General features: G+C 64.3%; 2 protein-coding genes across 2 annotated transcripts; both read right to left on the bottom strand.

Annotated features, from left to right (window-relative positions):
• Positions 1–215: 215 nt before the first annotated feature.
• CD7 (CD7 molecule) lies at positions 216–2,745 on the bottom strand (the record flags this gene model as incomplete). The annotated part of the gene is made up of 4 exons (XM_080680856.1): positions 216–323; positions 787–920; positions 1,134–1,460; positions 2,664–2,745. The coding sequence occupies 4 exons, from the start codon at positions 2,743–2,745 to the stop codon at positions 216–218; spliced, it is 651 nt and encodes a 216-aa protein (XP_080536982.1).
• A 2,748-nt stretch (positions 2,746–5,493) lies between these two features.
• On the bottom strand, positions 5,494–13,201 carry SECTM1 (secreted and transmembrane 1). The gene is made up of 7 exons (XM_080681254.1): positions 13,070–13,201; positions 8,119–8,192; positions 7,649–7,774; positions 7,139–7,453; positions 6,519–6,551; positions 6,203–6,354; positions 5,494–5,980 (listed from the first exon to the last, which is right to left on the bottom strand). Exons 3-6 carry the CDS (start codon positions 7,707–7,709, stop codon positions 6,239–6,241), a joined length of 525 nt encoding a protein of 174 aa, XP_080537380.1. The 5' UTR covers positions 7,710–7,774; positions 8,119–8,192; positions 13,070–13,201; the 3' UTR covers positions 5,494–5,980; positions 6,203–6,238.
• Between the last annotated feature and the right edge of the window lie 739 nt (positions 13,202–13,940).

Here is a 13,940-nt window from a genome sequence, read left to right as displayed (position 1 = left end):
GGTGGCTCAGCACACGGCCCACCGCCAGGCGTGCCCGCTGCCCGGACCCCAGCTGGTCCGTGTGAGGGGAAGGGCGGCTTGGTCTCCGGCGGCTCCCGGGGGCCAGGGGCAGTCCACGGGGGGTGAGCGGGGCAGCCTTGAGGGTGCGAGGCAGGCACGAGAGCTTCCTGGAGGAGGCGCCAGGAGCAGCGGGGGGCAGAGGCCCGGGGCCCGGCTCACGGGTTGTGGTGGGGGACGGAGATGGTGTTCTGGCGGCTGCAGGACATGTCTTCGTAGACCACACACATCGTGCTCCTGTCCCGCGGCGAGCATGCGTTCCTGATCTGCAAGGGAAAGCCTGTCTCTGCGGGCAGTGGGGGAGGGGGGAGGGGTGTGTAGGATGGCTGTGACCTTGCCCCCAGGGACCGTGTCAGGGAGAACGGGGCCTGGGCTGGCATCAGGGGCCCAGGTGACCACCTCCTCGTCCACTCCCACCTCGGACAGGTCCACACAGGCTCACACAGCGATGTCACGCTCCGCACACACACACATGCTCACACGCATGCACACTGGGTCATACATGGGCTTCACCCCTTAGACGTCTGACCAGGACCCGGCCCAGCCCCTGAGCATCCTGTGCCCTGAGTCCTTAGGGCTCCTGGCGGACCCAGTTCTGGGGTTCCGCTCCCACTTTGGTCCTGGGAGCCCCCAGGCACCCCGATGGAGGGCACAGGTAGCCCCTTTTCTCCCCTCCCTGCTCCGGGGCGGCCGGCTTGCGGAGACCGTGACGGCGAGGGGCACACTGACCTGCCTCCTCCTCAGCACACACGTGGCGGCCAGGCCCAGCATGACCAGGAAGCAGCCCAGGGCCACGGCCACGGGGACGGTGAAGTGGGTCAGCTGAGTCCCGGGGCAGGTGTTGGCCGCTGGGGACAGTGTGTCTGGGAAGAAGTGGGGAGAATCCATGAGAGTCTTCAGGGTGCAGGTGGGGGGGGGGGGGAAGGGCGGAGGGGGGCTCCCAGGTGGGGGGGTGAAATCCAGGAGGCTCCCTGGAGGAGGCGGGCTGAAGCTGGAGGGAAGGGGCCCCGGAGGGGCAGGGAGAGCCGGTCTGGGCGGCGGGGCGGGGAGTGGCCCCGAGGGTGGGCGCTGACTACCTGTCACCACCACCGTGGTGCCGGCGCCCCAGCCCTTGCCCTCCTCCGTGATGGCCTCGCAGAAGTAGGCGCCCGTGTCGTCCGGCCGCAGGCGCTGCATGGTGACGGTCAGGTTGTCCTTGGGCCCCGAGAAGACGACGCGGCCCTCGAACTGCTCATCCACGGTGGGGGCGCTCGCGCCATCGTAGTATGTCACCTCGCGCATCTTTGGCGGGTAACCTTGCCTCAGGTGGACCCCGAGCAGGGTCCCGTTCACGTGGATGGAGCAGGTGATGTTGATGGAGCCCCCCGCTGGGGTGACTGTGTAGAGGGGGGACTGCCAGACCTCTGCAGGGAGGACCCGCCACTGTCACCGCCGGCCTGGCCGAGGGGCAGGCCCCTCTCTCTGCAGGGGACGGTGGCAGGAAGGGGGCCCCTTGTGGGAGCCTGAAGCTGCTCCAGGCGCCAGCACGGGGTCGGGGGGAGGGGGATGTTCTGGGTTCTGAAGGGTCCCTGGGGGCCCCGAGGGGCCAGGCGGCCTGCGCCCTCTCCCCACCGCCAGGGTTGGGCAGGGGCAGCTGGAGCTGGGGTTTCTTCCTTCCGGAGCAGCCGGCCCTTTGCTGGGCGGCCCTGACCCCTCCCTGGCTCTCCACCGTCTCTCTCTCAAACGGCAGCCCAGGGCCCGGCCGGTAGCTCTGCTGACCACAGAGTCGCCCTGGTACGTCAAGGTTCCGAGTTCAATCGCAGGGCAGGGCACATACAAGAATCAACCAGTGCATAAGCGGAACAGCGAGTCCATGTTTCGCTCTCTCTCAAGTCAATCAATAAACTTAAACATTTTTAATTTAATGACAGTCCCCAGGATAGCTGGAGAGGGAGAAGCACGGACCGGCTGCCTCCTGCACCTGCACGGACCGGGAATCAGGCCGCAACCTTTTGGAGCGTGAGCCCCGCCTGGGACAACACAACCTTCTAATGGGATCCAAGCCTCAGCGTCTCGGTCAAATCCTGCCACTTTTGGGGGCACAAGGGGTTGTGCCTGCTACGCCCACCCCCGCCCCTCGGGGTAACTGGTCTCCCGGTCCTGCTGCAGAACTTCCCGAGTGGGTGAGCGTCCACAAAGGAGCCAGGAGGTCACAGTTCCATTCCCGGTTGGGACACGTGCCCGGGTTGTGGGCCCGAGCCCCCGTGCAGGGCGTGCAGGAGGCCGCCGATCAGTGATCCTCTCTCATCATGGATGTTTCTCTCTCCCTCCCCCTTCCTCTCTGACATCAACAAGCACATACACTAAAAAGAAAAAAAGCTAAATGGCAGTCCCTCTGACGGGGCGCTGGCTCCCTGTGGAAGGACCCCGGCAGGGAGGGAGGACACAGGACGGACGCCGCGCCAGGCCACTCAGGGCCGCAGCCCCTGTTCAGGTGCCCGCGTTCTGTGACCAGCCCAGAGGGAAGGGCAGGCTCCATCCGACCACCCCTTGTGGGAAGGAGCGTCCCTGGCAGCAGAGCAGGCGGCAGAGGGGAGCTGAGCCCAAGGGGACTGGTCAGGCCTTACCTCCAGCAGGCGGGGGGGCGGCGGCGGCCAGCACCAGGAGCACGGGGAGCAGAGGCAGCCCGGGGGCCACGCTCCTTGCCATCCTGCCCACCGGCCCAGGGGCAGGGGCAAGGCAGGGCCCCAGGGGCAGCAAAAGGAACTCTCCCAGGCCAAGACCCAGCTGTGTGCCAGCGCCTCGGAGGTGCCGCCCCCAGGCCCAATGAAAGGTCACTTCCGGGGTGTGGGCGGGGCAGGAGGCTGGCAGCGAGGGGGGTGGAGGTGGTGGGGCCTCGGAGGGCTTCCTGGAGGCAGTGCCCTGAATGGACAGGAACCTGAGGCCCAGGCTGGGGGGGTGGCCCCCTGCTCCCCCACTGTCCTGCTGAGTGCCCTCAGGGTGGTGGGTTGTCCTGGCCCCTCCCCCGGCTGCACCTCCTCAGGGCACATCAGGGCACTGGAGACAGCGGGAGGGGGCCCAGGCCAGGAGGTGTCCCCGGTCCTCTGGGCCATCTACGAGGCCCTCACTTAATCCTAGAAACCTCAGTGGGGCTGGAGGGGGTGGGGCAGGCTCGCTGTCCCGCAGGGAAGGCCTGGGAACACAGACCCAGCGGACAGGCCACGCACAGACCCAGACGGGGCTCTTCTCACGTGTCCCGCTGGGTGCGCGGGGCCCCCACCATCACCTCAAGATTAAAATGACTTTTTTGTTTTGTTTTGCTTTTTGTTGTCAATCCTCACCCTAGGATGCTTTTTCCATGGATTTTGAGGGAGAGAGAGGGAGGGAGGGGGGAGGGGGAGAGAGAGAAACATCGATGTGAGAGAGACCCATCGATTGGTTGCCTCCCACATGTGCCCCGACCGGGCCTGGACCGGACCCGCACCCCAGGGACGTGCCCCTGCCCTTGACCGGGAACCAAACCCGAGACCCTTCGGTCAGCAACCAACCGGTGCTCTAGCCGCTGAGAAAACCGGCCGGGGCTCAGGGGACCTTTGAGTTCCCGAAAGGCAGCCATGCTCGGTCTGCTTCGGCCGGCGGAAAAGCGTACCTTTCTGCGGCCCCAGAGCAGGGGCCTCGGTGCCCTGCCCCCGTGCCTGCGGCCAGCCATGCCCCCGGCGGTGGCACCACCAGGCCCTGCAGTGGCCGAACCTATCTTAGCCCCCGAGGGTTCTGGGCCCTGGCGCCTGTGAAGCCGCGGGGAACAGGGTCCTGGTCGCCGTGGGGAGGGGCCACCAGCACGTCCAGAGCCCGCCTCCCTGGTGCCTGAGAGGGTGAGGCTCTCCGGCACGAAGCGGCTTCTTTTACTTTTTACGTCTTTTTCCTTTTACAAAACATGTATTTCCCTGATCACTGGACGGTTCGCCCATCACGTTATTTTATGCACTTTAAGCGTTAGCCTTCGGGCCCAGCTGGGGTGGCTCAGGGGCTGAGCGGTGACTGGTGAATCAGAAGTCAGGGCTGGATTCCTGGTCTGGGCACAGGCCCTGGTTGCAGGCTCCAACCCCAGTGGGGGGTGTGCAGGAGACAGTCAATCCATGAGTCTCTCTCATCGTTGATGTTTCTCTCGCTCTCTCCCTCTCCCTTCCTCTCTGAAATCAATAAAAATATATTTTTGAAAAAGTTAGCTTTAGGGATGTTTTTCAAAGCACTAGATACACTACTTGCAGGAAAAGCTCTGAGGAACTTGGTAAAGATGGACTCCGTCCAGTGGCCTGGTGGTGATGATGAAGGCGTGTGGCATAGTGTTTTTGGGGTGGGGAAGGGCCAGCAGACAGGGCAGAGGGGGGAGCGGTGGGGCCCACGGCTAAGGCCAGCAGCGACCTGCCCACCTCTTTCCAGAGAGACGTGCGCCCCCTCGTGGTGGAGGTGGGCACACAGCATCTTGGGCCTCTGACCACTCCATCTTGGCCTAGCGACTGCCCTGCCGGCAGGAGGGTCCCCAAAACTTATTCTTGCTCAGAGTCAGGCAAAGAGTAGGCCCAAGATCAACTGCAGACCAAACCTGGAGCAAGCTGGAGGCACAGCCGGTCCCCAGAAGGAGCCCCCTCCCTCGCCTGGGAAAGAGGGGTGCGGAGGGGCTGGTCCCCTTAGGGCAGCCGTGGGCAAACTACGGCCCGCGGGCCGGATCCGGCCCGTTCGGCTGTTCTATCCGGCCCGTGGAGCCGAAAGAGCGGAGGGTTCTCTTGCTCTCCCCTCCGCTCCTTTGCCAACAGCAGTGTTAACATGGCAACGTCGGGAAACACGGCCGCAGCTCCTTCTTCTGAGTGGGCGGATTTATATCCGGATTTATATCCCCATTCAGTAGAAGGAACAACCTCTCCATCTTCCAGAGGCTCCTTGGAATGCCCGCGGACGCGTCCCCGGACATCACCCTGGGAATGCGGAGACACGTTATCATGGTGATGTAGGGAGACACGCCCCTGGAGAGCACAGGATCAGAGCATTAGCTAAAAAGGAGACCAACAACACTGTTCCCACTGAAGCTGATGTTTTAAAGACCAAAAACCTTTCAACCCAGTCTACTTGGCCATCTACATCTACGTCCCGGGCATAATTTGGAAGTTGCACTAAAGAAAATGTTTAATTTACTGTTTACACATTTTGTTCTTTTCTATTCGTTTTAGTTTTAAATTATTTTATTATATTTAAGTTTAATTTGAAAAGCTTTTGTACCTTTCCTTTGTTAGGCAATTTTATTTTGCCTTTGCCATCTTCAATATAAGGTATGTTATTGTGCTATGATTCCTCCATTTTTTGAAGTTTCAAATGATAATAATTAGTGTTTACATTCTTCTTGTTAAAATGTTTGAAATGAATAAAACTATTGAAATAAAAAAAAAAAAGACCGTACCCTTTTATGTAATGATGTTTACTTTGAATTTATATTGGTTCACACAAACACTCCATCCATGCTTTTGTTCCGGCCCTCCGGTCCAGTTTAAGAACCCATTGTGGCCCTCGAGTCAAAAAGTTTGCCCACCCCTGCCTTAGGGAAAGGGCTTTGGAGCTGGAGAGGTTCACGTTTTGGGTGGTGGGAGAGGAGCCAAGAGGGCGGGAGGTGGCGCAGGCTGAGCCCTGGCTCTGGCGTGAGGGACCGCCTGGGTGGGCCCGGAGCTCCCTCGCTGAAGGCCCCTGCACACGGCCAGGTCTCTGCCAGCCCACAGGACGGGCGGGTCCTGCCTCCCTCTGCGCCTCAGGCACCCGTCTGTCCACCGGACCGGGGCGGGGGCACAAGGAGCCTCCGCTGCTGGGGGGTCGGCAGCCTTGGGGGGTGGGTTCAGGGGCTGGATGCCGGGTGCCAGGTGGGCCTGCTCACCCTCCGGATGGGCACCGACCTACGCACCTGCAGGGGGGGGGGGGCGTGAGCGATGGGGCTGTGCATGCTCAGGCACATGCAGACACACGTGTGCCACATGTCCTGGGTCTCATGGAAGTCCAGCCCCATACTGCCCTCTAGGGTGTCCTGGGGACAAAGCGGGGGGCCCGCAGCCGGGGGAGTCCTCTGAGACCCTGTACTCCCTCCCTCCCCGCCAGCCCACAGGCCAGGGGTGGGCCTTGTACCTACGGGAACTGAACGTCATGGGCGACCAAGGTTCCTGCCCTAGAACTGTGGGCCTCCCTGTGCCAGGACGCAGAGCAGCATGGGGACCAGGAGGAGGGCCACGTGCAGCCGCCCCGGGGGCGGGTCCTGGGCCGAGGACAGGGGGTCCTGAGTCCCTATGGCAGCAGGAATCGGGGTGGCCACGGCCACCTGGAACACACCCAGGGGGACAGCACCCCTACCAGAAGCCCAGGGACAGACAGTGTGCAGGGAACGGGGTGCCCAGGTGCCCGTGGGGGGCCGGGGCTCCCCCCCTGCAGCTCTGGAGAAGGACACATACCCCAGGAGGGCGTGGAGGGCTGCTCTGGAGGCTCTGCAGGGAGATAAGGGTGGTCAGGGGGCCCCTAGGGGCTGGCCTGAGGCAGCCCCACCTCCCCACCCGCCCAGGTGCCAGGAGCCCTGGGTTCAGGAGTCCCACCAGGGCTGGGCTCACTGCCCCCCAGGGCCCATGCCCCTCCAGCGCCCCCTCAGGCCGCGGAAGGGGGAGGGGCTGTGGAGACTTCAGTGCTGAGCAAAGGAAGAGGGGCGGGGCGGTGGGGGGACTTAGGGGCCGAGGGGGCAGTGCTCCTGGGCGGACAGGACCGGGAAGGGTGTCCGAGCGCAAGGGTGGCCCCGGGAACTGAGGGGTCTGGTGTTCCAGGAGGTCACAGGGGGGCACAGAGGTCAGGGAGAGGCGAGGGGTTGGGGTGGTCTCAGCTGATTGGTTCCATTTTCTCAGTGAACCAAAGTGGGTGGGTCTTAAGGAGCAAGGGGACAAGGGTGGGTGGTTGGACAGGAGGCCCCGGTCCCCGGTGGACGGTGTCCGGGGGGCACTGGACATGGAGAGAAATCGCAGCGACTGCGGGGACGGGACGGGAGGGCCTCCCCAGGTCTGGGGGGAGTCGAGGCCCCGCCCCTCACCTGAAACGTTCAGGGTGGTGAATTCTTGCTCTGTCTGGCGCCCCACGAGGGTCCACATGTACTGCCCAGCTTGGCTGTCCCGGGCTTCCTCTGTCACCATCTTCGCCGAGCGTCCCTGAACACAGAGCCGCCACCCGCCCCCAGAAGAGCACCCCGGGGCCGCCTGGGTGGAGACGGGCCAGCAGTGCCTCTGGCCGGGGCCCCGCAGGCAGACGCTGACCTTGCTGAAGGGGTTGGAGATGTTGCAGGTCATCTCGGCGGGCGCCCCCCTGGTCACCGACACCACGCCCTCCGTGCAGGCGGGGTGGTCCCAGTCTGTGGGGGGACATTCACACGTGGCCAGACGGGGCCTCAGCACGTTCACCCACAGCCCTCCCTGGGGCCACGGTCAGCCCCTGGGCCTGCGCCGGCCTGGGTGTGCTCTGCTCCCCCCCCCCCGCCCCACCCCACCCCCGAGAGAGAGAGAGAGAGAGAGAGAGAGAGAGAGAGAGAGAGAGAGGTTGGACTCACCTCCTGCCCCAGCGCCCTGGGAGATGGAGATGAGCATGAGCAGGAGGGCCCAGGGGGGCATCGTGGGGACAGGAGGGGTGCTGAGGTCTACGTGGCCAGCAGGACCCGAGTCCTCATTGGTCCTCCCTGGAGGAAGGGAAGCCGTGGGCCACAGGGCTGCAGGGGCCGGGGCAGGCAGGCCAGGCTCCTGACCATGGTGCCGAGGCCAGCACCTACCCCTGCCCCAAGCAGCCGTCCCCCTCCCCGCGCCTCTCGCTGTCAGACAGAGGAGTGTCCCTGCTTCATCCTGGGGTTCACCCTTGTGGTTCAAGAATAAAGCTCGCAAAGTGCCGGGGTGGGGGGGGTGGGGGCGGGCGATGGGGACGCTCAGCCTCAGAGGGGCCCTGGTCTGGCACCACCCTGCCCACCGTGGACGCCCGGCCCATGCCCCTCCCGCGTCCCAGTGCTGGGTGCCCGGACATTCGGCTCACTTGCCGGATTTGCTTGTATGGACCGGAAGCTTTTTCCCGAGGAATCGCAGCTGTGGCAGCGCCGGCTCCACTTCCTTTGGAACAAGGGGCCCATGTGGCCACGGGGAAGGTGACATTCACCCTGAGTGCTAAGAATGATTGGCAGCCCGGCCGGGTGGCTCCGTGGCTGAGCGCCGACCTATGAACCGGGAGGTCAGGGTTCCATTCCTGGTCGGGGCACAGGTCCCGGTGGCGGGCTCCATCCCCAGGAGGGGGCGGGCAGGAGGCAGCCGAACAATGATTCTCTCTCATCACGGATGTTTCCATCTCTCCCTCTCCCTTCCTCTCTGACATCCACACAAATATGTTTTAAAAATAAATAAATAGCCGAAACCGGTTTGGCTCAGTGGATAGAGCGTCGGCCTGCGGACTGAAGGGTCCCGGGTTCAATTCCGGTCAAGGGCATGTACCTTGGTTGCGGGCACATCCCCAGTGGGAGGTGTGCAGGAGGCAGCTGATCGATGTTTCTAACTCTCTATCCCTCTCCCTTCCTCTCTGTAAAAAATCAATAAAATATATTTTAAAAATATATAAATAAATAAATAAATAAAAGTGCTTTAAAATTGCTTGTCAGTCCATTTGTTGACCCTTTGATAAAAAGAAGCCTTTCGGGGGGCAGGCAGGGCAGAGGGGGTCGTAGACCATTGGTTTTGTCAGAGGATTCCCTGAGCGCCCCCCCGCCGGCCGCCCCCCCCCCCGCCCCGTTCCCTCAGGAGCGTCTCGTGATAGCGTGTTAGCATCTGTGCTGCCAGAGTGTGAGCCGCACGGACACATGATCATGGACTAAAGTCCACGGAGGGTGCCAGGGGTCAGTCCTGGGCTGTGCGCTGTCCAGCACGGCGGCCTCCTGCACGGTTCTCTGCCCTGACAGCCCCTGTCCCTCCCAGCCCCGGCAGACGCCCATCTTTTCACGGCCTCAGAGTTTCCCGTTTCCCAGAAGCCCCTCGGCTCGGGGCCCTCGGGTTTTGCGTGGATTGTTTGTTTGTTTGTTTGTTTGTTAATGTGCTGATCTGAGAGAGAGGGAGGGGGGAGGCCCCAGCTTGGTGCCCGCTTGTTTCTGCGATCCTTCATGGCTGGTGCTCTGCTTCTTCTTCCTGTTCGCTCTGGAGGGGGAGCGAGGAAGGAAGGGCCCGCGGCTCCCAGAGGGAGAGCGCCCTTGGCCGATTCTTGTCTGTGCCCCGACTGGGATCGACCTACAACCTGTCTGTGCCCTGACCGGGATTGAACCCGCAACCTGAACGTGCCCTGACAGGGATCGAACCCACAACCTGTCTGTGCCCTGACAGGGATCGAACCCACAACCTGTCTGTGCCCTGACAGGGATCGAACCCACAACCTGTCTGTGCCCTGACAGGGATCGAACCCACAACCTGTCTGTGCCCTGACAGGGATCGAACCCACAACCTGTCTGTGCCCTGACCAGGGATCGACCTGCAACCTGTCTGTGCCCTGACCGGGATCGAACCCACAACCTGTCTGTGCCCTGGCAGGGATCGAACCCACAACCTGTCTGTGCCCTGACATGGATCGAACCCACAACCTGTGCGTGCCCTGACATGGATCGAACCCACAACCTGTCTGTGCCTTGACATGGATCGAACCCACAACCTGTCTGTGCCCTGACATGGATCGAACCCACAACCTGTCTGTGCCCTGACAGGGATCGAACCCACATACCTGAACGTGCCCTGACAGGGATCGAACCCACAACCGTGGCAAATCGGGACGATGTGCTAACCAACTGAGCTACCCAGCCAGGGCAGAGCACTGTTCTCACACCAGGAAGGTCTGACTTAGAACATGACGCTGCTGTGCCCACAGGCCTTGCTGATCCTGGCGGTCTTACCTGCACCGCTGGCCGGAGCCCTGGCGCCAGCTGAGGGACCGTCCTGCCCGTGCCCGGGCAGCACTGGCGCAGGCCCACAGGTGAGGCAGGACACCTGCACCTGCTCTCCCCTCCGGCCCAGCCTCCTTCTGCTCAAGAACAGGCTGTGGGGCCTCTGAGGCCCTGAGCCCCTGCAGCCCCCCCTCCCCCAGCCCCGGGTGTCTCCGGGGAAGCCCTCGCCTCGGGCACCTCTTCTGTGCCTCAGACAGTGGAGGGCTCCTCGGCCCTGACACCTCCGGGGACCCTGACAGAGCCTTTGGCCCCACACTGGCTGGGGAGTCGGACGCGGGTCCTGCTGACCCAGACTCCAGGGGCGGAGGAGGTGGGCCACGCTGACCCGTTGCTCAGGTGCAGACACGCTCCCCAGGGCCTGCCCACTCCACCCCGCAGAGGAGGGGAAGGCAGACCGGAGCCTGGGCCGGTGTCCTCAGGGAACCAAAGCTAGAGGAGCCCGCGGCCACCCCACACGCGGGTGCGGGTGAGTGCCCGGCACAGCCGTCGCGAGTCCAGCGGCACTGCCCAGACCTGCGCTCCCCCCCCCCGCCCCCCATGGCCTGGGGACCCAGCAGGAGGTGGGCGCTCCCCTGGCAGGGGAGGCCAGGTCTTCGGAGTCAGGGAGGAGAACCCCCTCGGGACCTTCCTCTCCACACCTTCTCCCGACGTGTCAGTGCTCATCCTTCCTGATAAACTCCCGTATTTCACGCTCCAGGCCACCTTTCCCAAATGCTGGCTGAGGGAGTGGACAGAGGGGCCGTCTCACAACCCCAGGCCTGGGAGCTCCGGCGGGGTCAGGGGACTCCGTCGGCTGAGCCACCTCTTCCGTGCAGCCCTCCATGATCGCTCTGCAGCCCCGACCCCACCCACGCCCACTCGGGCACCCAGCACAGGGGGCGGGCCACCTCAGCTGAGCTGGGCAGGTCAAAGATCAGCCTTAACTCCCCTGGACCGAGCACCAGGATGAGGTGAGTGACCTGGCGGAGCTGTCTGCGTGCCACAGGCTGACGGCACAGGTGGACTTCGGCAGGGCGAGTGTGTTGACAAGTGAAAGGAAAGCGAAAGAGAGGCAGCCAGGCCTGTGTCACATACGGAAGAGGGAGCCGGGCCAGTGTGGCTCAGGGGATAGAGCTCGGCCTGCGGACTGAAGGGTCCCGGGTTCAATTCCAGTCCAGGGCACATGCCCGGGTTGCGGGCTCGATCCCCAGTGGGGGCGAGCAGGAGGCAGCCGAACAATGATTCTCTCTCATCACTGATGTTTCCATCTCCCCCCTCCCTTCCTCTCTGACATCAATAAAGAAATATTGAAAAAAGAAGAAGAAGAGAGTGAACTCCAGAGGCCATGGGGGACGGGGCCTCGCTGCCCGGCTTGGCCACCTTTGCTGTCGGGCATTTTGTCCGCCCGCCGCCTCCAGGCCCTGCCCGCCTCCCGGTCCCCAGCCTGCTCGGTTTTCATGGCACCTAAGACCCCGAACCCTAACAGTGTTTTACGTGGACTCAGTCTTAAACATCACTATCTCCTGGAGCCTCTCCCTGGAGACGCCCCTGTGGCCCCCGACGTGCTGGTGTGCACGGCCCCTCCCTCCACCTGGAGTCCCTGTGGGCGTGACCCCTCCGGAAGGATGGCCCGGGAGGCGAGTCTCCCGCTGAGGCGGGGTGTCCTCGGGGAGGCGTCTGCCTCGCCAGGTGCTCTTCCTGCCGCCCGAGGCCCTGGCCGCCCGCGGCCACTCTCCCAGCCCTCCCGCGGCCCCGCATGACCGCAGCGTCTGGGTAGAGAGACATCCTGACACACCGCTCTGCCCCGAAACGGAAACCACCTTGGGCAGGCGCCACAGCCTGCTCAGCCCGTCACGCTGGGTGGCATGGAGAGCCAGCTCTGCATCTTGGCCAGCGCCTGGCATTCGGCCCAAACCACTGTGCCACCCAGGTGTGTCCCTACCGGCCGCACACGGACGGCCTGAGACCCACCAGGCCTCCTGGAGCCGGCGGCAGGGGCGGGCGGGCGGCTCTGAGGCGGGCCACCAGCCTGCGCCTGTCCCAGCGGCCCCTCGCAGTGACTCCCGCCCCGGGGACCCGCACGGCGAGGGTGTCCCCCTGGGAGCAGGTGAGCCCCGGAGGGTGGGAAGCAGGGACTGGCCTGGGCCTGCGCTGTTGGTCTGGGGGCTCGGGCCTCAGAACGGAGCGCAGGGGCTGGGGAGACCCCGCGGCGGCACTGAAGGTGGCCGGGGCACCTCCTCGGGCTGAGACCAGCTGCTAGGGGCCTGCGGCCCTGGCGGGAAGGGGCCAGGGGAGGAGGGAGCTGGGGCGCCAGCCTGCGAGGGGGACTTCCCGCCCTGACGGGATTTATTAGGAAGAAATGCGCTCGGGCGCAGCGCGCAGCCACCTCTGAATGTCACTTTGTGGTGTGAGCATGTTCCGGGGGGTATTTGGGAGGGACCCCAACTGGGGAGGCCGGTCCCCCGTCTGGGCCCGGCAAACCAACTCCCCACAGCCTTCGCCGGACTGTCCCCACTGCCTGGCTGCCACCCTAGTTCCCGTGGCCGGAAGCACAGCCCCCTCCCCGCACAGTCCACGCACACCTTGGTCAGGGCAGTGCAGGCGGTTCACTGCTGTTTTACCGACGTTTGTGAGTGTAGGTGCTGTGTGTGCGTGCGGGGGGGTCCACGCGTGAGTGCGCACCCCCAGGAGTGCCCATGCGTGCGTGTGCACCAGTGTGGGTGCAGGTGTGTGCCCCCCACCCAGAGCCGGGCCACAGCGACTCGCAGCTCCGTCCTCTCTGCTCCAGGGCGGGCACCCTCACCCCCCCACCGCGGACCGACAGGTCTGGCACTGGGAGCCCCGTCTTGGCGGTGAGGCGAGTCCCGTCTCGGCGGCAAGAGGCGAGTCCCGTCTGGGCGGCAAGAGGCGAGTCCCGTCTTGGCGGCGAGGCGAGTCCCGCGCGCGCTCTTCGGCGATCCAGAGTCCAGGGAACCCCTCCAAACTCGGAGCCCCGTCCCGTCCTCCGAGCCCCCCTCCCGCCCGAGCGCCCCTCACCTGCTCCCGTCCGGCCGGCGCCTCCTCGATGTCCGGCAGCCGCTGGCCGGGACCGGGAGGAAAACGGGAGGCTCCAGGGCGGAGCCGCGCTGCGGAGGCGGAGGCGAGGGGGTGAGGGCCCAGGGGGGCGGGAGGCGCCGCCCCAAGTCCCAGATGCAAGGAACCGCGGTTATGGGAAGTCACTGGAGTCGCGGGAACGGAGGCCACGGGCAAGAAAGAAGCATGACTTTCTTGGCAGCGAGTCCCTCCTTTCACCTGTGTCTGCGCGGATTAGGTGGAGGTTCCGGGAAACAGCAGGGCGTCTCCAGGAGAGCGAGCGGAGCTGGGCGCTGGGCAGGCTGCGGCAGGGACGGGCACAGCCTCCCAGTGCGCCGTGTGCAGGCCGAGGATTGTGGGAAATGTGGCTGGGTTCCCCTGCGGGTTTCCCTGAACAGGGGGCACCCCCGGGCGCCAGGGAGGCTGTGCAGGTCACTCCGGGAGGACGACCTCCGGCGCTCCTGGTGGGTTTGTTGTCGTTACGTTAATCCTCACGGAGGGTATTTCCCCCCATGGCTTCTCGGAGAGTGTGGGAGGGGGAGGGAGGGGAGAGAGAATGGATCGGTGGCAGTTGGATGGAAGAGGACAAAGTCCCCCAGGATGTCCCGAAGGGTTAGCCTTGGCACATGGAAGGAGCGGGGTCCTCACAGGACCACCCACAGCACCTGTGCAGGGTGAAGCACAGCCCCTGCCCGGGGCACAGAAGCCCTGGCCCACCCGAGGGCAGAGGCCCTAGAGAGGGGCCCACACGTGACGACCCAGCCGGGACCAGGATGCCACCCAGGTCCCCTCTCAGGCCCAACGGGGGGCTTGTCCCTGAGGCCGCCTCCCAAGT

The sequence above is a fragment of the Plecotus auritus genome (assembly GCF_963455305.1).
Source record: "Plecotus auritus genome assembly, chromosome: 7".
Taxonomy (NCBI): Eukaryota; Metazoa; Chordata; class Mammalia; order Chiroptera; family Vespertilionidae; genus Plecotus; species Plecotus auritus.
The sequence above is the reverse complement of the archived record's forward strand: the minus strand, read 5'-3'. Positions and strand labels throughout refer to the sequence as shown.

Coding starts and splice junctions, on each gene's coding strand:
- SECTM1 (XM_080681254.1), bottom strand. CDS start 7,709: ATGCCCCCCTGGGCCCTCCTGCTCATGCTCATCTCCATCTCCCAGGGC. Junction 6,552..7,138: donor CACCACCCTGAACGTTTCAG/GTGAGGGGCGGG, acceptor ATCTCCCTGCAG/AGCCTCCAGAGCAGCCCTCC. Junction 6,355..6,518: donor GCCCTCCACGCCCTCCTGGG/GTATGTGTCCTT, acceptor CTGCTGCCATAG/GGACTCAGGACCCCCTGTCC.